This window comes from Podarcis filfolensis, assembly GCF_964270895.1.
Source record: "Podarcis filfolensis genome assembly, chromosome: 9".
NCBI classification, from domain to species: Eukaryota; Metazoa; Chordata; class Lepidosauria; order Squamata; family Lacertidae; genus Podarcis; species Podarcis filfolensis.
The window spans coordinates 63,359,667-63,386,485 of NC_139610.1; the positions used below are offsets into that span (position 1 = coordinate 63,359,667).

At 43.5% G+C, this 26,819-nt stretch overlaps 1 protein-coding gene across 8 annotated transcripts in view; it reads right to left on the bottom strand.

Moving 5' to 3' along the window:
- Positions 1-1,337: 1,337 nt before the first annotated feature.
- The window catches only part of ARHGAP24 (Rho GTPase activating protein 24), a 399,589-nt gene continuing 374,107 nt past the window's right edge, over positions 1,338-26,819 (bottom strand). For 7 of the 8 annotated variants that reach the window (XM_083571255.1, XM_083571256.1, XM_083571257.1 and 4 more), the window contains 5 exons: positions 16,134-16,266; positions 14,345-14,418; positions 13,124-13,245; positions 5,698-6,775; positions 1,338-2,237 (listed from right to left, as the gene is read on the bottom strand). In XM_083571255.1, the coding sequence (XP_083427381.1) occupies positions 1,994-2,237; positions 5,698-6,775; positions 13,124-13,245; positions 14,345-14,418; positions 16,134-16,266 (1,651 nt within the window). In that variant the 3' untranslated portion in view covers positions 1,338-1,993. Of the gene's footprint in view, positions 3,388-3,436; positions 3,588-4,130; positions 6,776-13,123; positions 13,246-14,344; positions 14,419-16,133; positions 16,267-26,819 lie in introns of all 8 variants that reach the window. The other variant, XR_014538431.1, reaches the window with a different exon arrangement.

The following is a 26,819-nucleotide window of genomic DNA, read 5'->3' on the forward strand; positions in this document are numbered from 1 at the left end:
GCGTTGATGATTTTGTACCCCTTTGGCCTAGTGCCCCGGTCAAGGGAACAGCCCACACCACCCTAAATCTGGTGCTGTACCCATGGCAATCCCCCCCACCTTTCCAATGGGAAATGAACATCTGAGAGTCCAATGGGCATCTGAGAGTCAACATGTTTTGAATAACCAAGTGGTGCTTGTGTGGCATGAGCCTGCTCTTAAAATTTGTTGTTCAAAAGTCTCATTGCAGGCAATAAGGCATTAGAACTAGCTGGTTTGAAGGTGGGGGAGAGGTGTAAGGAATCTTAAAATGCCACTCCAGTCGTGGTTGACTCCTGATCAGCCGGAATGCACCCTACATAGACTGGTCTTGCATTGCTTCCGACTAGTCCCCAGAGCTTGGGCAAGTTAATTGCCCTGGGAATATAATTCCACACACAGGGCAGACAACGGGCATGTTCTTGCTCATGCTTCTCTTGTCCTGAGCATGCAAATGAGGCACTCCAGAGGGAGCTCTCAACGGATCATGAATCACCTTCACACACGAGGCTTAATAGTATGCAACTGAATCCCTCTTACGAATACTGACACTCTGGCGATGACCCGGGAGCAATGTGCTGGTAACTACAAGGAACCCAACATCTGCTTCAGGTAACAAGGGCAAGTGGGGTGAGAAAAAACTATAATGAGGTATTGGGAAAGAGAGTTTCACAAGTATGTTTGACCCAACCTATTTTGCAAAGCCAAATAATCATAGTATAAAGAACAACAACAATAACATAATTCTAAGCACAGGGACAATCTTGTCTCCCACTGCATCCTCTTCTGACATCTACTTTCTGTCTGCACCCCCTTCTGCTAAACCCCCATCAATGATGGCTCTCCCAGGGGCCAAACATAATTTAGATTGCATATCTTCTTTTTTTCAACCACTTTAAATAGCAGCCTTAGGGAAGGAAGCAACCAAGACTAGGACAATGGTGTATGGAGAAGTTAACTCCATATCTCCACTACCAACCAAAGCAGCCCTTGTGGTCCACCCCAAATATCCCTCGAAGCTGCTTTATGACACTGGAGGGACACAGCTACTGGCATATATGGGAGGGCTGTTGGAAGGATGGTAACAAGTGCTGCAGGCCTGATCCTGACTGTCCACCCCTCCCCCAGTGGCTGCTTTTTGAAAAACAAGCATGCATTCCCAAATTACATGTTGGATATAATGTGCAGTTTGATCCAGAATAGGATGCACTGTCTTCAAGGGAGAGCTAATTGCAGCACTGCACATGCACAGGAAATATTGTATTGTGTTTTCTAACTGATAGATCCCAAAGAAAAAGAAAGAAAAAAAGAGTTCCAACTTATTAGATGCTCATGTTATATTTTTATAAAATTATTTACACTTTTTTTTTTTTTTTTGGTCATGGGCAAATCCATTGGCACAAACAGCACAGTCACACAATATCCTTTTTGTTTTGTTTAATAGCTAACATTATATATATAGATATCTATATATATAGATAGATGTGTGTCTTAATTCCCCAGCGAGAGGGGCAACCAAAGGGGAAAAAAAGTAATATACAAAATAAGCTGATGGTGACACAATGCCAAAAATAGCTTATTATGTTAATTAAGTGCAAGGGAAAAAAGCCTCAATATAAAGCTTAATTGCAATGAAGGTTCCGTTTGCCAGTTTAAATATAAGACTTGCATTAAAATATTTCTTCTTGTCTCTTTCTATCCCCCCTTCCCTCGGATGACCTATTTAAAATCTATATACACAAATCCAGTTGTAACACTTAACGGTTGCATTACGATGCATTCAAGGAATATGATTTCTCAATTAAAAAGTACACATGGCGGATGTGGTTGGTTGACATAGGCATGGCGTCTTCTTCTGAGGGTCGACGTTACGTTGAGTGCTAGCCTCAGTCAGGTGACCAGTCACCTGTTACAATATAATATCCCAACAACCCTCTTCCCAGAATCCCACAGTCTTGGTCGGCAGCAGCAGCGCTCACTGGATCCATATGGTGTTCCCTCTTTCTGGCCGACGTGTCTCCACTGTCAGCTCCCCAAATGTCGAGAAGAACTGCTCCATCTCCTTCTGCAGCATGTCGTTCCTCTTCTCTGCGTCTTCTTTGGCCCGCTCTGCATTGCGCATTTTAATCTCCACCATGGTGAACTTTTTCTTCTCCTGTTCCAGTTCATCATGCAAGCCAAGCATTTCTGTCTCCAGGGAGAGATTCCTTTGTTCAAGACTGGAGGAGCAAAAGTAGACAAAGGGCTTAGTGTATACTTTGGTACAACTCAACGCTCATGGGCACCAAAAGAAGGATAGTTCGGGAACAGCTGTGATAGCTCAGTCAGTAGAGAATGAGACTCTTAATCTCAAGGTTGTGGGTTTGAGCCCCGTGTTGGGCAAAAGTATCCTGCATTGCAGGGGGTTGGACTGCAATAGATGAGGCCACATCCAACTCTACAATTCTAGATAACACAGGGTGTCAGTTACATAGAAGTAAGCCCCACAGAACTCAGCATACACAAAGACATGTGGCAAAGTTGTGATGTTATTATGGGTGAGAGAAAAACAAACAGAACTGGAGACACCTGTCAGGGACCGTGCTGAGGAGGGCTGCACTAAGAGCCCTCCCAGGAGCAGGAGGACAGTATAGATTTGGAAAAGTGGTTTGCAGAGGGGCATAGTTCAGAAGGCAGAAGCTGGGAAATACTGGGTGGGGAACAGCTAGGAGAAGAAGCACTGGAAGAGAGAGGGTTAACAGATTCACAGTTGTTGGACAGCATTCAGCCCACTCCTCCAAAGACACGGAGAGCTCAGAAAGTCTCAGAACAGAAAGCGCAGAGGGTACAAACTTAGATTACAAGATGTAGGAGTGATGTAGATTAAAAGGGATGGAGGGGTGTGTGTAATCCTTAACTGGGAGCACCGCCATTTCTAGGAAACAAGTTCTTTGTTCTTTCACTGTGATTATTAAAGTTTCTAACTGGTAAGACACTTCTTTCGTTTGATCTTTGTTTACTGCCATGGAGGAGGAAGCTGATTCCCCAAAGCCTGACAACATCCCTTCTCCAGAGATGGCTCTAATTAGCCAGTTGACAACCTACATGTGAAAAGGCTCAGAGAATGTTCTAGGGGCCCATGATATACAGTTGAACTCTTGAAGCTAAGCATGCCTGCTTTGGAAGTGTATGCGAGACATTGTGGGGAAGGGAGGTAAACAAAAAGTTACAATAATATAAAAAAACCATTTCAGGGTGGGGTTATTTAGAACAGAGGAGAGGCAAGGAATGGTACTTTTTTTACTGGCTGCTTCACTAATCTCTTTCCGCTCTCCTCCTTCCTCAAGGTACTTGGAGGGGAGGAATGATTGCACAGGCAGGGACTTTTTGCTGCTTGAGTCAAAGGACGAAGTACCTTGCACACTGCATGTGTAGAAGCTTAATAATAATAATAATATAAATACTTTTAAAATTATTTATACCCCACCCATCTGACTGAGTTTCCCCAGCCACTCTGGGCGGCTCCCAACAGAATATTAAAAACACTATAAAAAATATCAAACATTAAAAGCTTCCCTAAACAGGGCTGCCTTCAGATGTCTTCTAAAAGTCAGATAGTTGTTTATTTCCTTGACCTCTAAAGGGAGGGTGTTCCACAGTGTGGGCACCATTGCCGAGAAGTTGCAGATACGGAGAGTGCTGAAGCTCAAGGGCTTCCCACCTGGTTGGCCACTGAGAGAACAGAGTGCAGAACCAGAGGGGCCTTGGGCCTGATCCAGCAGGGCTCTGCATATGTTCTTATGCTTAATAGAAAGCCAGTGTTACCAATTGCTAGATGTCTGGAAACTCTTGTCTATCAGTTATTTATTAAATTTATGGTGCCCAGCATTTTTAGCACCTCCCCCCTGCCGACATTGCAAAGGCTGATGGTTTGAAAATCTCAGACTTTCAAGACTGAAACTCTCCCAACATTTTATAGTAGTAGTAGTAGTAGTCGTAGTAATAATAATAATAATAATTTATTTATACCCCGCCCATCTGGCTGGGTTTCCCCAGCCACTCTGGGCGGCTTCCAACCTGATATTAAAACCAATACAGCATCAGACATTAAAAACTTCCCTAAACAGGGCCACCTTCAGTTGTCTTTTAAAAGTAAAATAGTTGTTTATTTCCTTGACATCTGATGGGAGTGCATTCCACAGAGTGGGTGCCACTACCGAGAAGGCCCTCTGCCTGGTTCGCTGTAACCTCACTTCTCGCAGAGAGGGAACTGCCAGAAGGCCCTTGGAGCTGGACCTCAGTGTCCAGGCTGGATATTGGGGGTGGAGACGCTCCTTCAGGTATACAGGACTGAGGCCATTTAGGGCTTTAAAGGTCAGCACCAACACTTTGAATTGTGCTCGGAAATGTACTGGGAGCCAATGAAGATCTTTCAGGACCCGGTGTTATATGGTCTCGACAGCCACTCCCAGTCACCAGTCTAGCTGCCGCATTCTGGATTAATTGCAGTTTCCGAATCACCTTCAAAGGTAGCCCCACATAGAGCGCATTGCAGTAGTCCAAGCGGGAGATAACTAGAGCATGTACCGCTCTGGCAAGACAGTCTGCAGGCAGGTAGGGTCTCAGCCTGCATACCAGATGGAGCTGATAAACAGCTGCCCTGGACACACAATTGACCTGCGCCTCCATGGACAGCTGTGAGTCCAAAATGACCCCCAGGCTGCGCACCTGGTCCTTCAGGGGCACAGTTACCCCATTCAGGATCAGGGAGTCCTCCACACCAGCCCGCCCCCTGTCCCCCAAGAACAGTACTTCTGTCTTGTCAGGATTCAACCTCAATCCGTTAGCTGCCATCCATCCTCCAACCGCCTCCAGACACTCACACAGGACCTTCACTGCCTTCACTGGTTCTGATTTAAAAGAGGTAGAGCTGGGTATCATCAGCATATTGATGAACACCCAACCCCAAAATATGAGCCTTTACTAGGCTCAGTCTAGCACTTAACCGGCCTAGGGCTCTGAAAGGTTGAAGCCATTTCTAAGGCTCATTTGCAATTTTTTTATAATGGAATCAAAGCCTCTTGAGCTCATTAAAATCCACGCTATGAATCTAAAAGCAGCAGAGAACTTTTGCACTTCCAGCCGCTGAGAAACACATTTTCCTTTTCGAGTGTCCCCTGGCATGCAGCGAAATAAATTTTGTGATACTCGTTAGCATTTACAGCTGGACTTTTTGATCACTTGGTTCAGACGGGAAGATGCCAGCCATATACAACCCCCTAGGAGATAAATTAAGCCGAGTGCTAAGACGTCTCCTGACCTTTTTTCTTGCTCATTGTTAATGCAACACTTCATGTCAGAGCATATATAATTTAAATGATTTTTCCTTGGGATCTGACTGAAGGGCCCCAGTGTAATGATCTTAGCTCACCTGACTAGCAAATAATGTATGGCTTTTCCCACCTGGAGGGGGAGCATGAGCTGGCCAATCTGAATACTTCTTGAACTGGGTTAGTTGGATTTAAGCCGATGAATAATGCAGCCCTCATTGCACTGGCACATAAATGCTTTAGGCTACAATCCTCTATGTGCACTTATTACCTGGGGAGAAGTCCCATTGAACTCAATGGGGCTTACTGCTGAGTAGGCATGCATAGGACTGCACCATAAAGAACGGGAGCTCTGACCCTGGCAGCTTACCTTCTTATCCTTGTTTCATACTCCAGCTTCTGTTTCGCCATTTCCTGCTTTAAGCTCGACACGAGGCTATGCAAAGCACTGTGGTTGCCCGTGTTGTTGACAACAAACGTTTCGCTGTTGTCGCTGCTGCTCGTCGCTCGGCTGCTGCGCCCCCCGACGCTTCTGCGGTCGCCTTTGTTCTCGTAATCTCCTTGGTTGGAGAGGTCTTCGTGCTGGGGCTCATCCAGGAGGACGGGGTCTTCAAAATTGGCCCCATAAAAGTCTTGCTCGGGGCAAGTGGTGGTGGAGGAGCGGCAGGAGTTGGAATGTTCGGGGAGGGAAATTTCGCAAGAGGAAGTGGACCAAGTCGCACTGTCAACGCTCTGCTTGTCTTCGGCATTCAGTATGGAGAACTGCTGGTGCACGTTGTCGTAAGTAGAGAGTCTGTTGTGCTGGCCAGAGTCCCCCGTGGGCTCCTTCTGTTTGTTGTCCCGCAGCGTCACGTACCCATTGGCCATCCAGCCCTGGTTCCGGCTGTTCAGAGAGTTGCTGTGGGCATCTGTGCTGGAGATGCCCATTCGCACCCCTCCGTTCTGCACGCTGTGGGTGCCCATTTTGGTGACTGGCCCTTTCAGGGAAGATGTTCTTCTGCTCTGCAAGGTACCATTGGGCAAGGCTGGTGATGTCTTCTCTTGACCCTCCACAGAGCTGCTGAAGGATCCGTTGGTGACGATGCCACTGCCTTTATTGAACGCTGGGTTTTTTTTCACCATAAGGGGTGGGCTTCTGGTGATGTCCAGTTTGTGAATGCTGTTCCTTGGGCTATTTGACTTGCTCCCAGGCTGAGCTGTAGGAGAGCCGTTCTCCACAATGGTTCTTTGGGGAGACTCTGGTTTATCCCAAGAACAGTGTCTCAGTGGTGAGGAATCCTTGGTGTTGTTGTTTTCTTTGTTCTGGAGCTGACCGATGATCACTTTCTTTTGGACCTCGTTGTTGTTGTTGCTCACCTCCTGCCCACTTTGGACGTCCCCATCCTTGGGAAACAGCAGCTCGTGCTCACTTATCATCATGGACATCAGCTGCTGGACAACAACAGTACCTAGAAGAAGACCACATAAACACAACCAACATTTAAACGGCAGGTAACCATTGAAGAAGAAGAAGGCTTGTATCAAAGCCTATCTGTTGTAAGACTTGGTATCTACATGATCAATTTTCTAGTGAAAACTGAAAGCAAAGGACACCTTCCAGTTTTTGTCACTCATCATTTGTTTCTCTCTCCTAATTGCTGTTAGTAAAGCACGGTGGAAACCGACCGCTGCATTGCACTCATTTTGCAGGTTTGGGCCAATGTCTTGCTTCCTCCCCATCTCTGTAGTTGCCATCCTTCAAAAAATGGGATGATCTCAACAAGGAGTGCTGTGTCCAATTCTGGGCACCAGTTTAAGAAGGAAATTGACAAGTTGGAATGTGTGCAGAGGAGGGTGATCAAGTTGTGTTAACAGAAATCTGTATTTTCTCCTGTATTTCTTATGATTATATCTGCACTTACAAAACTTTTTTTTAATGGGATATTGACATTTATTGTTTGCTATGTTCTGTGTTGTAAAAGGGGCTATAAAGGTAAAGGTAAAGGGACCCCTGACCATTTGGTCCGGTCCTGACCGACTCTGGGGTTGCGGCGCTCATCTCGCTTTATTGGCCGAGGGAGCCGGCGTACAGCTTCCGGGTCATGTGGCCAGCATGACTGAGCTGCTTCTAGTGAACCAGAGCAGCGCACAGAAACGCTGAGTGGTACCTATTTATCTACTTGCACTTTGACGTGCTGTCAAACTGCTAGGTGGGGAGGAGCTGGGACCAAACAAGGGGAGCTCATCCCGTCGCAGGGATTCAAACCGCTGACCTTCTGATCGGCAAGTCCTAGGCTCTGTGGTTTAACCCACAGTGCCACCCGCGTCCCATATAAAAAGGGCTATACATATATTTAAAAAAAAATAAGAAAGGAGCCCACCTGCAATACTTTGGCTTTTATATTAGCCTGTAGATTTTCTAGCCTATATAAAGGGATCTATCTCTTCCAAGCTCAGGATAGTTCCATTATTGTAGCTCCAATTGCATCAGAAGATTAATGGGGCATCATCCATGTTTTTCAACAACCCTGCACCAATTTTTACTTATGTGCTAAACTCCATACACGTTGGCTCCTCTTCCCAATCACATCAGCAGCTGCTATGAACCAATCACACAACTGTAGGTGGCCCATCAAACAGGCCCCTCTCAATCTCCCTTCTTTCCCCATGCCAGTTTGGACACACGTCACTCTTCTGTGGTTTCCAGAATACTGATAAGGTTGAGTTTGTCATGTCAGAGCGAGACAAATATCTAAGCATAATAGCCAGCGGCTTCAGGAACACAACAACAATAACAACAACAAAAATCATGGTGGAAAGAAATAAAGAATCAATAGATGAATGGTCTAATTACAATTTCTGAGGTTCCTTTCAGTTTTACTCCAGGTTTTGAACAGTGTGTAGCTGGCTGGATTCAGAAACCTGTAGCAGTGAGCAGTTGAGTTATCTCCTCATCCCCACCCCCCATTTCTGCAATGTTTAGTTGCGCCGACTGGAGCAGCACATCATAACGAGAAGGGATGTTAAATCAATTTAATATAAATGTCATTAAGCGCTCCAAAATGAGACTGGGTGCAGCCGCCAGAGTGCATCGCACAGTTCTTCAGTGCTGAGTATGCTTCTGCTTATGTTATAAATCAAAGCGTACTCCCTTAAGCCAGGAGGGAGATAGTTTTGAAATGCATTATAATGAATGGCCATGTTTGCTTCTGTAGAAGGCCATACCACACAAGCAGTACGACTTCCTTGGTAATTTTTGGAGCACATCTTTGACGCTAGGCCATGGGTAGGCAAACTAAGGCCCGGGGGCTGGATCCGGCCCAATCGCCTTCTAAATCCAGCCCGCGGATGGTCCAGGAATCAGTGTGTTTTTACATGAGTAGAATGTGTGCTTTTATTTAAAATGCATCTCTGGGTTATTTGTGGGGTATAGGAATTTTTTCATTCCTCCCCTCAAAAATATAGTCCGGACCCCCACAAGGTCTGAGGGACAGTGGACCGGCCCCCTGCTGAAAAAGTTTGCTGACCCTTGGGCATATGGCAAGAAGTGGCACTTTCCTCTGATCTGATCCTTCCTGAAATGGCATTTTTTTGGGAGGCTATAATCACATTTCCAAGGGACGTGGGTGGCGCTGTGGGTTAAGCCACAGAGCCTAGGACTTGCCGATCAGAAGGTCGGCGGTTCGAATCCCCACGAAGGGGTGAGCTCCCGTTGCTTGGTCCCTGCTCCTGCCAACCTAGCAGTTAGAAAGCACATCAAAGTGCAAGTAGATTAATAGGTACCGCTCCAGTGGGAAGGTAAATGGCGTTTCTGTGCGCTGCTCCGGTTTGCCAGAAGTGGCTTAGTCATGCTGGCCACATGACCCAGAAGCTGTACGCTGGCTCCCTCGGCCAGTAAAGTGAGATGAGCGCCGCAACCCCAGAGTCGGTCACGACTGGACCTAATGGTCAGGGGTCCCTTTACCCTTTACCTAATCACATTTCCAGGCATAATTCTTTGATGTGCCGGATGCTTCTGAGCAATAACTGGGAGTGAAGATGACCCCATGACACTTTGTAGCCAATCAGGCTTGGCTGCTTGCTGATGTCACTGAGGGCAAATGAAGTCATTCAGAGTGATGGGAATATTTCCTTAATGGGCAAAGCAAACGCTTCATCCCTTTTCAAAAAGCAATCAACCAAAATATTCTCAAAATACACCAAATGCCTGTCAAAGCTAAAGCCTGATACAGATTAGGCCAAATGGCCGAAATATTGGGAGATTTTGGAACAAGAAGGAGATAGATGGAAACTTCAGAGTTTTGAGAAGTTAAAAAATAAAGTGCGAGACTGGTTACATTACTTTCAGATAATGGAGGCGTTTAATTTGGATAAGAAAATTGGCTTCCAGGTGGAAAAATCAAAATTAGAAACAGAACTGTTAGAACCCAAAACTAAGATTATGTCAAAGATGTATAACTTGCTGTTGAAATGGAATACTCAGGATGAAACGGTGAAATCTGCTATGATTAAATGGGCACAAGACGTAGGACATAATATTATGTTTGCTGACTGGGAACAGTTGTGGACCACAGGTATGAAATTTACGGCATGTAATGCCTTAAGAGAAAATATTATGAAAATGATATACAGGTGGTACATGACCCCAGTCAAGCTTGCAAAAATATATTACTTGCCCGATAATAAATGTTGGAAATGTAAAGAAAATGAAGGTACATTCTTTCACCTTTGGTGGACGTGCCCTAGGATTAAGGCTTTCTGGGAAATGATTTATAATGAATTGAAAAAGGTATTTAAATATACCTTCCTGAAGAAACCAGAGGCCTTTCTCCTGGGCATGGTCGGCCAATTGGTGTCGAAAAAGGACAGAACTTTCTTTATGTATGCCACAACAGCAGCAAGAATACTCATCGCAAAGTATTGGAAGACGCAAGATTTACCCACTCTGGAAGAATGGCAAACGAAGTTGATTGACTTTATGGGATTGGCAGAAATGACTGGCAGAATCCGTGACCAGGGAGAAGAGTCGGCAGAAGAAGAATGGAAGAAATTCAAGGACTATCTACAAAAATATTGCAATATTAATGAATGTTGAATGATGCAGGATTGAAATTAACTGGTTTCTAGCTGTAATGGGAATAAGATTATGAAAAAATGGTCCCTTTTTTCTTGGTATATAATCAAGAGTTTAAGATATAAGAAGATGTGTAGAAAATAAGGGGTTTAATTGTAATGTTGGGAGATAAGGATTTGTTGGATAAACAATTCGAACTGGAATACAAGAAGGGGAGGTATGAGGAGGTCAGTGAAAGATGTTATTTAAAAATAAGTTCTGAACATTATGTGTTTTTTTTAATTTTTAATTTTTAACTTTTTCTTTTTACTGTTTGTAAAAAATGGAAAATCCTAATAAAATATCTTATAAAAAAAAATATTAAGCCTGATACAGATTTACATGCCTACACAGACGTGATCCCTACTGAGGTCAGTGATAATTGCTACCTAGTAAGTGTGCATAGGATTGCAGCTCCAGAGATTGGAATTTTTTTTTCTTCTGATCAGGATGATTCCTACCTCCCCCCCCCCACCCCCAATGCTCATCACAGGGCTATGGAACAAAAGCATGCACCCTTCTAAATGAGTTACACAAACAGTGATCTCACTTCTCATATTTAATGAGTTATGGGGGGAAGCACAAATTATTATTGCAGCTGAAATATGAGCATCTGCAATCAAGGGAGCACTTTCATTTGCAGGCTGTTCTCCCTCCGCTCTCTAATTAGCAAAATAAATCATCTGTTGATGAGAGGGATGTAAATCCACAGAAGAAGGAGAAGAAGCTAAGAACCTGATATCTGGATTTTTTAATTTTTATTTTTGCAGCTGGGCATTAATGCCTTGTTAGGAACTTAAGGGTCTGCTTCGCTGGATCAGGGTAAGGTTCATAGTTCAGTTTTACAGCACATTGTTCTAAGTTAAATTTCAGGTATTTGCAGGCTGGGTTGAAGATGATTCCTGTCTGAAACTCTGGAGAGCTGCAGCCAGTCAGTGAATACAATATGAAGCAAGATGCACCAATCCTGGATGATCATGGACTCAGTAGAAGGCATCTTCCTGCAATAGGGCAAGGCCTTGGAAAGATCAAAAGTTTATGTCGTCCACCGCTGTATTTCCCAGCAGCAGTCGCTCAACTTTTAAAATTATTATTGCTATATTTATATCGACAAACCTAGACAGCATCTTAAAAGCAGAGACATCACCTTGCCGACAAAGGTCCATATAGTTAAAGCTATGGTTTTCCCAGTAGTGGTGTATGGAAGTGAGAGCTGGACCATAAAGAAGGCTGACCGCTGAAGAATTGATGCTTTTGAATTATGGTGCTGGAGGAGACTCTTGAGAGTCCCATGGACTGCAAGAAGCTCAAACCTCTCCATTCTTAAGGAAATCAGCCCTGAGTGCTCACTGGAAGGACAGATCATGAAGCTGAGGCTCCAATACTTTGGCCACCTCATGAGAAGAGAAGACTCCCTGGAAAAGACCCAGATGTTGGGGAAGATTGAAGAAGCAAGGAGAAGGGGACGACAGAGGATGAGATGGCTGGACAGTGTTCTCGAAGCTACTAACGTGAATTTGACCAAACTGCGGGAGGCAGTGGAAGACAGGAGTGCCTGGCGTGCTCTGGTCCATGGGGTCACGAAGAGTCGGACATGACTAAACGACTAAACAGCAACAAAATATTTATATCCGGCCTTCTTGTAAGACTGGAACTCAAAGCAGCTTACACAAATTCAAACAGACAAATTGCAAAAAACTGAAAACATGAAAGAGAAGTTTTAAAGTAATTAATATTGGATAGAATTAAAACTATATATAAAAAAGGCAAATCTGCTGAAATTCAGACAGTAAAGAAGCACAGCTCTGCCAAGAGCCCTTTCCTTTAAAAACCACCAGTATAATTATATATTTTGGTAAATATTTTGAGTTACGATATTTGCACGTAGAAACGTTTGCACGGTTTTCCGATGCAAAGCAAATAAACAAACAAATGACTTTGCTGCTATGTTTTGTGTCCACACACGGGTCCCAAATCATAGCTAAACTAAAATATTGGTTGTCTGCTGTGAGAACAGGTTGATGGACTAAGATGAGCCACTGGCCTGATCCAGGAGGCTATTCTTCTTATTACACTTGATTCTTAATTGTACTTGATGGATGCTTCCAATATAGATGCCACGGTTCTGCTCCAAGGAACTAGGAAAAGGTAAAGGTACCCCAGACCATTAGGTCCAGTCGCAGACGACTCTGGGGTTGTGGCGCTCATCTTGCTCTATAGGCCAAGGGAGCCTGCGCTTGTCTGCAGACAGCTTCCAGGACATGTGGCCAGCATGACTAAGCCGCTTCTGGCGAACCAGAGCAGTGCACGGAAACGCCGTTTACCTTCCTGCCGGAGCGGTACCTATTTATCTACTTGCATTTTGACGTGCTTTCGAACTGCTAGGTTGGCAGGAGCAGGGACCGAGCAACAGGAGCTCACCCCGTCACAGGGATTTGAACCGCCGACCTAGGCCCTAGGCTCTGTGGTTTAGACCACAGCGCCACCCGCGTCCCCTCCAAGTCTTGCGTAAATACAGCCTGTTACATCAGATCTGGCCCTCTTGTATTTTGCATACCTGCACATGCTGCTATTTGGTTGTATTCAAGTTCCACAAAGCGTTTTTACTATATTAAATTAAACCCTACTGTTGCATCAATGTTCTTGCCAGGATCCTCAAACCAGCTAAATGAACCTTCGCAGCGGGTTTTGCTTTCTCACTCACCTTCCATGATGGTCAAGGGATCCTCCACTTTGGGACGCAGGATGTTGGGACCAAACACAGTAGCCAGGTTTTGCACACTCATTTTATTGACTCCGGAATAGGACTGAACTTCATCAAGGAATCTGTTAATGCATCCAAAAAAGCATGGGGGAGGGGAGGGGAGGGGGGTCCAGAATCAGGATTCAGTCAACTATAAATGACAGGGCCGAACCAGGTGAGATGCTATTCATGCAATTAGCAATTATGCATAAATGTGCAAAGGAGACATGCTCTCTCACCCCATCCTACCCCTGATATAACCCCCCCTTGTCTCTTTTCCTTTGTGTGTTGTATTTTTGTTTTTTTATTTGAATGTAAGTCTGCAGATAGGGAGTGTCTTGTTTTGAGTGGAGCTACCAGACTGGTTACTGGGAGCGGTCGCTGGGGCCGTATAATAACACCAGTCCTGAAAGACCTACATTGGCTCCCAGTACATTTCTAAGCATAATTCAAAGTGCTGGTGCTAATCTTGAAAGCTCTAAATGGCTTTGGCCCTGCGCATCTGAAGGAGCGTCTCCACCCCCATCGTTCAGCCAGGACACTGAGGTCCAACTCTGAGGGCCTTCTGACAGTTCCCTCACTGTGAGAAGTGAAGTTATAGGGGAACTAGGCAGAGGGCCTACTTGGTAGTGGTGCCCGCCCTGTGGAACGTCCTCCCATCAGATGTAAAGGAAATAAACAACTATCTGACTTTTAGAAGACATCTGAAGGCAGCCCTGTTTAGAGAAGATTTTAATGTTTGATGTCTTACTGTGTTTTAATTTGTTGGAAGCCACCCAGAGTAGCTGAGGTAACCCAGTCAGATGGGTGACATATAAATTATTATTATTATCATTGGTAGTAGTATATTCTTTCCCCACAGAGATGAATTTGGGGTCTTCACAGCTTTCACAGACACACTTCTTTACTCTGACCTTTGAGAGAGAGATATTTTAGGGCCCACTCTCATAATTTACTTTAAGCTGCTTTAAACGTTTGCCCTGGGACCTTACAGCAAAGGGCAGGTAATAAATCAATAATGATAACAGCAACAACAAGAAGAAGATGTAGTAGAAGAAGTTAAAATTTAACTGTTCTGTTGTTACTCCTTAAAGAGCTGTTCACAGAAAACTGTTCTATCTAATGATGTCTTTGGGAGTGCTGAGGCAATTGGTGCTTTGAGATTCTTGTCGGGATATTTACCTGCAAATATACTTCAGCAGGTTGAAGTTGACAGGCGGCAAACTCTTCACTTGCTTCACCAGTTCGTTCAGCCCCTGTGTGAAGATGAGATCTGCGGCATTAGAAACCCCAAAGAAAGGGACCGAAACATAATAATTCCCACTTTCCTTTAAAAACTATCAATACAGATTGTGATGGGCAATTGCAGCTGCTCACATGTGTTGAGACTGTTATGGGAAATGACTGGCAGAATCCGAGACCAGGGAGAAGAATCGGTGGAAGAAGACTGGGAAAAGTTTAAAGACTATTTACAGAAATACTGTAAAATCAATGAATGTTAGAAAAATGTTGGAATGAAGTTATATGGCTTTAGTAGAAATGTTATAAGGAACTAAGTACAAATAGATTATTAATGTATTAAAGGGAAAAAATAAGGTTAGAACATGTTAAGATAAATTACAGGACAGAAAACAGAGGAAGATGGAAAGGAATTGCTGAAACAGTTAATTGAAGTGGAATACAAAAAGGGAGGTGTGAGGAGGTCGTTGAAACAAGTGAATGAAAGATAAGATATTGAAATTATTGGATGTGTTTTAAATTGTTTTTGTTTTGTTTTGTTAGTTTAATGTCTTAGTGTTAGTGTTATGTAGTGTCTTTGTTTTTGTATTGTATTGTTTTGTTTAATTCTTTTTTTCTTTTGTAGTGTCTAAACTGTTAATAAATATTATTTAATAATAAAAAAAGAGACTGTTATGTACTGAAGTTCTCACCCTGGGCCAGCAGGGGGATACTGTAGATAGTTATGCAAATAAGGGATCGAAAGTGACATTCAGTGATTGGATAGTTTTAGAAAATTGTTACAGTTACGTTGTACTGGAGTTTTATATAAGCAGGCTGACTGAACCCTTCAGTTCAGTTCTGTTCTGGCCTGTGAATAAACAAGAGCTGTTTGAAGAATCGCTGTGTCATCTGATATGTTCTCCCACAACTTAACAGAGACAATTCACAGCTGCCACCTACAAACACACATTTCCGATTGCGAAAGGAAAGCGCTGGTTGGCTTAGCATGTTTGGTTGCAGGATATGGTTAGAAGGCCCATGATGGAGCAGCTTCTAAGCACGTCTGGTTCTTCTGTAGCTCTGAGAGTGGAGTATGGATCTCCTTACAACTCTCAGCAAAACCCTTAGCAGAAACTACAGCTCCCAGGATTCTCTGGGAGAAGTCATGACTGTTTAAAGTGGTATCATAGTGTTTTAAATGGACAGTATGGATGTGGCCTTTGTCCCATTCTCAGGTGTATGGGAAGGGACCAGAGCTCAGTGTTAGAGCAAGAATGAGGTCCCAAGTTAAATCTCTAGCATCTCCAATGAAAAAGGGAGCCAGAAATAGCTCTGCCGGCACTGTCAGGAGACAATACTGAGCTACATGGACAAATAGTCCGAACTGGTATAAGGCAGCTTACAAAGTTTCTTTTTTATCATTTTTATTGATTTTCCAATAAAAACAGCCAATTAACATATCCATATCATAATCCAATTAAAAACAATAAAATAAAAAAACGACAAAATTACAGTCCAAATTATTAATTATAATTTTTCCCCTCAGGCTTCCCATAGTCTGGACCTCTGAAGTGTATCTCCAATATCTTCATTCCAGGCAGCTTCCCAAATTTCTAAGGTATATCATGGAAACAGCCAACATAAAACGAAGGCGACCAAACAGGAGTTAAATCACTTCACTCAAAATCCCTCAATAAGACTGCCAGGCGCCTGATAATTTCACACACTGGAATCAAGGCCACAAACTCACCGTTTCCTCTTCCTTGCTGAGTAGTTTGGCGCAGGCGAGAAAGTCTTCATATTTGGCATATGGAATGACTGGCTCCGGGAGTTCTCTGAGGTACAGCTTCAAAAGCGACGCCACTGTGTGTACATCTGTGTTTCTGTCGGGAGGGAAGGGATGGGATTACTGCTGGAAATGTAGCACATGGCACCTAGAAAGCTATTGCAGTTTTCGTGCAGATCTAAATACATATTTTATTATATAAAGGGTAAAGGGGACCCCTGACCATTAGGTCCAGTCGTGGCCGACTCTGGGGTTGCGGCGCTCATCTTGCTTTATTGGCCAAGGGAGCCGATGTACAGCTTCCGGGTCATGTGGCCAGCATGACTAAGCTGCTACTGGTGAACCAGAGCAGTGCACGGAAATGCCGTTTACCTTCCTGCCGGAGTGGTACCTATTTATCTACTTGCACTTTGACGTGCTTCCGAACTGCTAGGTTGGCAGGAGCAGGGATCGAGCAACGGGAGCTCACCCTGTCGCGGGGATTCGAACCGCCGACCTTCTGATCAGCAAGTCCTAGGCTCTGTGGTTTAACCCACAGCGCCACCCGCGTCCCTTATTATATATATTATCACAAAAAAATGTGTTTAGGTACATATTCTATTTCAACGCACACATTTCTAAATGTGTTTCATCCTGAAATACGCAAAAGGACTGTAAATTTTGAGACGTTTGTCATCTGAAGGATTTGTATACTGCAATCTGCACATTTGTCCGAGAGGTGTGGCTTAGGTCACTTCTCATTGCAGTTCAAAGAAAGTGAATTCATCAAGAATTCCTACTCTTGACAGAGTTATTCTCCTCTAAGAACTGGTCTAAACCCAGCTAAACCAGCCACCATTGCCACATCCTAAGGCAGCAAATTCTGTAAGTCACTTAATTTCTGTGCACAAAATGAATGCTTACTCTTTTTTGTCTTAGGTCTGTCTGGAAGCTACTCCTAATTGACTCGATAAGATAAGCCCCAAGTTTTACCACATTATAAAAGAGTGAGAAAAATTATCTCTATCCATTTATTTCCAAACCATGCATATTTCTTTGCCGTTGTTTGTAGCTCAAACTAAACCCGTGCACCCTGCACTCTGCAGGCTGCAATATTTTTAATGAGCTCGACAGGTGGAAGGCTTTGGAAATTGCTCTGTATATCTATATATTACCACTAGGTGGTGATGTTGTAAAATAAGATTTATACAGAATACTTCCTCAGGCCAAAGCAGCTGCTATTCGTTGCAGAGTATTATTGCGGTATTGGCCTTAATAACTATTCTAGAGGTGGATGGTGAGCCTGCCTAATGAGATGTGAGCTGCTCCTGCACCAGAGCATAATTTCTAAAATGAGAGAGATGCCAGGTTTTCAAATATTTGGCATTTCAAATATCACATATCTGAACTGGGGAGCCTTCCTGCTAATCTCTGAGCCATCTATGATTACTAGGAGCACACAGGCTCTCAGGGCAACACAGAAATTGGGGACTACTTTCCCCCAGAAAAAATTCCCACCTACCCATTTTGACAGTGTTTTGAGGAGCATACTGTGGGATGTGAGACACAGAGCAGTCAAGTACAACATCCCTAGAGTGGACATAAAAAGGGGATGTCTGGACCAGCCAGTCGGAACTTCTTGTTTCCTCCTAGGCTGGGACAGACTTCCTTTGCGTGTGACTAGAGGTGGGCATGACCTCACCTGCCCAGGCAACAAAAGAGCAGGACTGGTCAGCCATCTCTCTCTCTCTGACTACATTCGTCGAAGAAGGAACACCTGCTTAGCCAAAGATGCTCTCTTGGCTTTCAGCCAAGAGATGACAAAGGAACTGTCTCTTTATGGGATAGATTCCAGGTATATTACTTTTGTAACTTAAGTCTGCCTTCTGGGATCCAATTGTGAACAGAATGTGTGAGTAAACTCTTTTTTATATACTTTTATAGAAGACTGTGTCATGTCTATCTTTTTATGAGGGACTAAATGGAGAATTGGGATGCGGGTAGTGCTGTGGTTTAAACCACAGAGTCTAGGACTTGCCGATCAGAAGGTCGGCAGTTTGAATCCCTGTGATGGGGTGAGCTCCCATTGCTCGGTCCCTGCTCCTGCCAACCTAGCAGTTCGAAAGCATGTCAAAGTGCAAGTAGATAAATAGGGAGCGCTCTGGCAGGAAGGTAAACGGCATTTCCGTGCGCTGCTCTGGTTCTTCAGAAGCGGCTTAGTCATGCTGGCCACATGACCCGGAAGCTGTACGCCAGCTCCCTCGGCCAATAAAGCAAGATGAACGCCGCAACCCCAGAGTCGGCTACGACTGGACCTAATGGTCAGGGGTCCCTTTACCCTTTACCTTTTAATGGGGAATTACCAACGAAACTTATTTTAGAGGCGAGCCTGAGCAAACGCATCTGCCGCGCAAGTTTTAAAAAGGGGATGTTATTCTGCTAAATTGTAGAACTTGTTAGCACAAGTTGGAAAGGATATAATCAAACAATATATCCTCTCCTACATCCCTGAACATTCCCACACATACAAACAGGAGCAAAAATGTTCCCCTTCCAACATGGCGAGTTCCTTGATATTGAACACACTTGTCCTCATCTGTTCAGGCAACATGCGGTGGGCATTGCACTGCACATTTCTTCCATTCAAGTGCAGAGAGAACCACTTTGAAAGAGATGATCTGAACCACAACGCAGAGTATGATGCTCCAAATCTCTTTGCAAGGGAAATTGGGAGGGAGTCATGATGACGTTGAAATCACTCTAAAGGAAGTAGTGCAAAATGTGGTCCCCTCAGGGAATCCCTCTATCTCTCTTGGCAAGTACTTTGGCAAAGGAGGAGAAATGGATCCCAATTTTGCAGCCCCTTTGCCTTAGGAGAACATTGCTCTTTTGGAGGGAACTCTGTGCCATGCTCTTTAAGAGGAAACAGTGAAAAAAGGAACCCCTTTAAAATTTGGCGTGCTCCTGTTCATTTGGCACCCCTGTCCTAATTCTTGGTGAAGCCTGAGGAAACAAACCTTGACTAAGTCTCACCTTCCGTTTCCCACAACAAGCACACCATTTTCTTTTTTTCTTTAATTATTTATAAAAATTATTTATAATTTTTATTAGTTTCCCATTTAACAATATATAATCACATCATTATTATCCACTTTACCTCTCTGGCTCTCTAGAGCCTGTCGACTTCCTTCCCTCCCATCTCACGGCTTTCAAAATTAACCTTTATATCATCGCATTTTATACGTTTTCCAGTTCTGATTACACTCATTACAAAATACCTCAAAATTTAAATAAATAAGAAAAGGGAGAAATTTCCTCATTGCAAGTCTTCAGACAACCCTACTAGTGATGTTAATTGCTTATAATATTCTTTCAAATATTGTATAAATTTGCTCCGGTCCTTTTGGAATACTTGATCATGCTGGTTTTGGATTTTTCCCGTCAGCTTCGCCAGTTCCCAAACACACCGTTTTCACCATGCTGTGCTTTCTCCCATTTAAATAAACTTAAGGGAAGTTGGCAGTTCCAGTTTTTCATTTTTCCTCCACCAGCTGCTCATTAAAAAATCAGCAAAAGTTTTTGGGTGAGGGAGCAACAGAGAGTAACTCAGTTTCTGCTCACACCGCAGGGAGATGGACACTGGACACCCCAGTAATTGATTTTGTACTTGACATTTTTGGGAATATAAAATCATTTTGCCTCTAGAGGCAGTGTTGTTGTGTGGTAAATAAGATTATTAAATTCGTATAAAATTATGGGTTGTATGGGGAAAGTAGACAGACACATTTTCTCTCCCTCCTAACGCTGAGGTCCAGCGCCAAGGGCCTTCTGGCGGTTGCCTCATTACGAGAAGCAAAGCTACAGGGAACCAGGCAGAGGGCCTTCTCGGCAGTGGCACCCACCCTGTGGAATGCCCTCCCATCAGATGTCAGAGAGATAAACAACTACCTGACATTTAGAAGACATCTGACGGCAGGCCTGTTCAGGGAAGTTTTTAATGTGTGACATTTTAATCTATTTTTAATCTTTGTTGGAAGCTGCCCAGAGTGGCTGGGGAAACCCGGCCAGATTGGCGGGATATCAATAATAAATTATTATTATTATTATAGATCTTGGGAACATCCAAGGGAGCTTAAAGTTAGAAGACTGGAGGTGCTTTCTGCCTGAGGAGAATCAGGTGAAGGTGTCCTGCGCTAAGCCAAGAGGCACTATACCAAAAGACAGCCAAGTTACCACTACTTCCTTTTACTTAGTAAAAGAATTTTGGGAAATGATATATAATGAATTGAAAAAAGCGTTTGAAATAACTTTTTCTAACCCCCCCCCCCCCGAAGCCTTTTTAAAAAAGGAAATCTAGGTGCCGAACTCCCAATGGAGCAGAAAGTATTATTTATGTATGTGACCACGGCTGTGCAGTTGTTATTGGCCTAGAAATGGAAAGAAGATAAAATACCAACCAGAGATTAATGGCAGATTAAGTTGAGGGATTATGCTGAAATGGCAAAAATGACCGGAAGAATCAGAAATCAGGAAGACCAGAATTTTAATAAGGAATGTGGAAAACTTTAAAAAATTCTTAAACATCATTGTAGACAGTTAAAATTGTTAGTAGGATTGGAATAACACTTGTAGTTTAATGGTGAATTTGGATATAATGGAGATGTAAAAGATTTGGATTATTATAAAAGATGTAGGAGGAAATTACTAACAATAGGACCCACAAAGGGAAGGAGGGAAGTCCAGAAATTCTTTGGAATCTTGATTTTATGATGTATGTTAGATATGTGAGTGTAAAACGTTAATTTGAAAAACCAAATAAATCTATATATATATATAAAAGGCATCCAAGTTATTTCCACACCGGAATATCCCACAACCATTTCTCCCATTCCCTGGCAGTAAAAAATACGTATTCTTTCTTTATTTCACCTGTATCCCATATGTTTCTCCAAAGAACTCAAGGTGACATACATGGTTCTCCTCCTCATTTAATCTCCACAACAAACCCATGAAGTAGATTAGGCTGAGAGGCAGTGATGGCCCCAGTGAGCTTCATGGCTAAGAGGGGACTGATCCCTGATCTGCTAGGCCATAGTCCCAACATTAACTACATTACCAAACTGGCTCTCAATTATATATTAAGCAACTAACAAATTGCTGGACGCCCCAAGTCAATTGCCTGGGATGGCTGCTCCACTGTGCCCCATGTCCTAGTTAAGTCAACATTGAGTTTTTCTATGAATCACATGGAAAATGGAAGCAACTCCCAGCTTGCTAATCTTTCCACAAGGCTGCCACTGGTATTACTGTTTTGTAAACTGGGATTGCTTTCTTCTCTGTTTTCTGAAGTATTCGTTGTTTTGTTTCTTTCTAACAGCAGCTACCCCTTATCCCAGGTCAGCTGGTCATGTAAACCCCATTGCAGCCCCAGCGTAAGAAAACAAACCACCACTCAGTAGTGTGCAATCCTGCTGCGACAGGTAAAAAATGCTTCTGCAAAAGAGACGATCCCACTCTCAAAAACCTTCAGGACGTCTGTATCACAATTTTGTTTGCCTGTCAAAGGCAGCCATATCTAAATCCCTCCCTGTAACTATGGCAAGCAGCAAGCCTGCTATTTGGAGTGATTAGCACAGAATTTAATTAGAGTGTACATACCCTGAGGATTTTCTAAATTCCTGGCCCCTCTGTATTAACTCTTCTCCACTTCCCATTCTCTTCTCCGCCTTTAAATAAGGTATGCTGGCATAGCCATGTACAGACAAGAGCGAGACAGAGATGAGTTAATTGTTCATTTGATTGTCCAGCAGAATAGCCACCACTACTGGTCTCTAAGCTGCCCCTAGGAATATAATACAAAGGCTTTAAATACTGCAAACAGTCACAAATCCTTTCCTTTGCAATTAGGCAGCCCAGATCCAGGGCTCTTTTCATTCCAGCCCCTCGTTGTCATCGACTTCCTTTCCAGCAGTTGCTGCGTCAACAACATTTTTTGCTTTGTGGCAATGGCAGACCTTGTGGAAACGGCTGTCAGGCTGATTACACAGCCTGGGGTTGTCCCTTCCTCCACTCCATAAACAAGAAACATGGAAGCACAGCAGGTCACCATGAACACATATGTAACATTTACAGCCACAGCCAAACGTGTGTGAAGACTGAAATGTGTCCGTGGTACTATTGTCAGCGCTTCAAGAAAGCAAAGGCTCTGACCTCAGGTGGGAATTGAAGATGCAATAAAGCAAGGTAGTTCCAAAAGGAAGTGAATCTAAAGCTGGTTCATGTGTGTGGGATCTTCCACATGAATTGTCCAGGAGGTTGGCAATACTGTGGTCATGATGCCTCAGGAACTGGCATGGATCACATGCAGGCTCTGTGTTGCATGAATCTGGGATTTCTTCTGGATCTTGTTGTCAGGAGCTCAGCCTACACTCGAGTAGGACCCTGGCAGAGACACATGCCCGACTGGCAAGTTCTCTCCCTCCTGGTCGATCGGGAGCTTCAAAAGCTTTCTTCTGCCCGAACATCACAGCGACCGATGCCAACAGACAACGGCACACTTAGGGATCCACAGAGTCTGTGCAGTTCGCATGACAGACCTCAGCAACTCAGCATTTTGGCTAATCTACTTTATTTACATATAAACACACATGGAGCGCTGTAACATGGCTCCCTCTCTCTCTCTCTCTAGCATCAGACAGCAAAGAGAGAGAACAAAGGACAATAGTCCCACTTCACGCAACACAGTAAAACAAACATCCTATTTCCATCACTTCCCACTTTGTAGAGTCAAAACATACACCATCATGTAATAGACAAAAATCCCATGACTGCAATCATGGAGCAGGAATTCTAACACTTGTATCGGAGACTGCCCTGGTTTTTATGCTGGTGAGGGACTTTTCAATGCCCTTTTGTCTTTCTTTCTGCCCAATCACTTCCTTCCTCGATATGCAGTGGGCTGCCAAGAGGAAGTACGGCTTGTTATTGCCCAAGGCCTGACCCAATCACTTGCAGGGGGTCTTTTTCTGAAACATTCACCTGCAATGGAAGTGCTGTAGCCAGCTAGGACTGTGGTATTTCAAACAGTGAAAATCTGGACAGAAAAGTTGCTGAGCTGCCATACGTCCAGATTTCATCAATTTCCGCCAGGACGCTGCTAGAGACAGCAGTATTCTGGATATGTCCAGGAAATTCTGGACATATGGCAACTGTACTAATAGCCAACACAGGCCTATTAATTTCAGTGGGGGTACTTTGATTGAGAATTAGTTGGATGCACCTGTTAGTATACCTGTTGTGGTAAATCATTCATTCAGAATGGGCTATCTAGTATCCTGGTTCACCGTGCTTTAGGAAAGGGGAACACATTTTATAATGAACCCAACAATAGCTTAGGATCTTAGGGTCTTAGTAGACCACAAGCTTAATGTGAGTCAACAGTGTGATGCAGCAGCAAAAATTTTTTGCTAATGGTATTCTTGGTTGCATCCGCAGAAGTATAGTGGCCAGATCAAGGGAAGTAATAGCACTACTGGTTGTTGTTGTTTAGTGGTTTAGTTGTGTCCAACTCTTCATGACCCCATGGACCAGAGCATGCCAGGCACTGTAGTACCACTCTATTCTGTGTTGGTCAGACCACACCTGGAGTACTGTGTCCAGTTCTGGACACCACAGTTTAAGAAGGAGATTGACAAGACGGAATATGTGTACAGGAGTGTAACCAAGATGATCAAGGGTCTGGAAACCAAGTGCTATGAAGAACATTTGAGGGAGTTGGGTATGTTTAGCTTGGAGAAGACTTGAGAGGTGATTATGCTAGCCACCTTCAAATATCTGAAGGGCTGTCACGTGGAAGATGGCGCAATCTTGTTTTCCGCTGCTCCAGACCTGAACCAATGGATCCAAATGACAAGAAAGGAGATTGCAACTAGATATTAGGAAAAACTTTCTGGTGGCAAGAGCTGTGCATCTTGGAACGGGCTACCGCAGAAAGTGGTGGATTCTTCTTCGAGGTTTTTAAACAGAGGCTGAACGACCATCTGTCAGGGATTCTTTAGTTGTGATTGCTGCATTTCAGGGGTTTGGACTGGATGACCTTTGGGGTCCCTTCCAACTTGGGATCTTTGGTAATTATATACAATGCTGGCTGCTATATAAGCACAGGAATTGTTCCAGTGGCTGCTCTATGTGGCTTACGCTGCACAGATTAGGACAAAGAACAGCAGAGTTATATCAAAGGATGGCTGTCTCAGGATGAACTCCTGTATGTGCCAGTAGGGCAAGGGCCTGCGTGAGCCAAACAAATCTTCTCTTCAGGGTTGAAGAATGGTGCAGAAGTATATGAAATGAAATGAAAGCACCTAACCATTTTGTGCCCCACCAACGGGCCGCAAGAGTTCAGCTAGAAATGATGGCTCTGAAATGACTTGTATCTTTGAAGTCCATGTTATCTGTGCAACATCAAGGGGTTTGGAATCTACCCCTTGAACAGTATTGATGAGCATAATATGGCTTGCTGTTTTCCACAAAGGGAAATGATCTTTTTGCTGTTGAAGGAGCAACTTCCCCACTGACCTGTGTGCATGACTCGGAGCGCGGTGCTCAGCGAGGAACAGTGACAAATGAATACCTCCAGCTGAGGGCTATATAAAACCACTGCATTTCAACGTGATGGGAGCGAGATTCTGCCCCAGCCCTCTGGTGACCATGTGTTCTGCTTGTCTTGTGTTTTATTAATCTCTTTGCCAAAATTACAGTCTCCCCAGTTCCCAGGTGTGCTTGATATGCATTCCCTATATCTGTCATCATCACCCATTGGTCTCCGAGGATATTTCCAGACAACCAGGAGGGGGAAAGCTTTTCTAAATAAAAAATTGTTTTTTCTAAGAAATAGCAGTATGCTTGAACTAGCCCAGATCTGGTGCTAGGAGCACAATATATCCTTATTTAAGTCATGGGCCAGTCACCAACTCTCAGCTCAATCAAAAGACCTGTCATATACCCCAGCCTGAGAAATGTTGTAGAAGCCTGGGATATAATGTGCTGAATAAATTGTGGATGGTGTTTTTTTGCTTTGTTTTTAAAGCATAGCATATGGCTGGCATTCCACTCCTCTTCTGACTCTTGTAGTCTTCCTGCCTGTTTACCCCTTTGCTTGCCTGCTTCTACTAATACAGCTGCCACATCGACTCTGACATCAGAGTGAGACTTTTCAGACCGCGATGTCACACTGCTGCTCCCATTGGTGTAGTTGCTCTGATGTCATAGGGGGCCAGTGCCGGATTTACATATAAGCTAAAGAAGCTATAGTTTAGGGCCACACTCTCTTGGGGGGGGGGCAAAAAAATGAGGGGAAAAAACCCTGGATGTACATTTCCAAAATATAAGATAAAAAAACAAATAAAATAAAACCTACATACAGCAACAGTGTTTTGTGTTGTGTAGGCTCCTAGGATGTAAGTAATGGGCCCTGCCAGCTAGTCTGCTCCCTAAAATACAGTGGTACCTCGGGTTACATACGCTTCAGGTTACATACGCTTCAGGTTACACACTCCACTAAGCCAGAAATAGTGCTTCAGGTTAAGAACTTTGCTTCAGGATAAGAACAGAAATCATGCTCTGGTGGTGCGGCGGCAGCGGGAGGCCACATTAGCTAAAGTGGTGCTTCAGGTTAAGAACAGTTTCAGGTTAAGAACGGACTCCGGAACCCTCCGGAACCCTAGACTCCCCCATTGGATTTCACCATTAGAAGTGATGAGTGTGAAAAAAAATAATATGAGGGGGAGGTGGATAACATATGGAGAATTGGTAACAAGAGGTGGGGGGATGGAAAATGAAAACTTATGAAGAGGTGAAAGAATCTGTTTACGACTGGCTACATTACTTTCAGATTAATGAAATGTTTAAAAAAGATTGTAAAATGTGTGGGTATGAAGGTAAAGAATCAAAATTCCAAGTGGAGGTATTGAATAATGAGTATAAAAATCTGTCTAAAATGTATAAAATGTTGCTGGAGTGGCATACAAAAGATGAAGAGGTAAAAGCAGTAATGATACACTGGGCAAGAGATTTTGGTTATAATATACAGTATGATGATTGGATGAAATTATGGAATGAAAGGTTAAAATTCACGGCATGTACTGCGTTGAAAGAAAATGTAATGAAAATGTTCTACAGATGGTATATAACGCCAGTTAAACTGGCCAAAATGTATAAAACATGCAATAAGTGTTGGAAATGTAAAGAAAAAGAAGGTACTTTCTATCATATGTGGTGGGAGTGTAAAAGGGTGAAAGACTTCTGGGAAATGATATACAATGAATTGAAAAAGATGTTGAAATATACGTTCGTTAAAAAACCAGAGGCCTTTCTATTAGGAATGGTAGGAAATGAAATTAATAAGAGAGACTGTAAACTGTTTCAATATGCAGTGACTGCCGCAAGGATACTTCTGGCCCAAAGATGGAAACAGGAAGAAATTCCAACAGTGGAAGAATGGAGAAGGAAATTGACTGAATATGCAGAATCGGGCAAATTGACTGGGAAGATTCGATATCAGAAAGACCAAAAGTTTATCGAGGACTGGGGGAAATTTACAGAATATCTGAAAAATATATGTGATGTACAGACAACGCTTGTTGGTTTTGAAGAGACTCTGTGAGATAGTTAAAA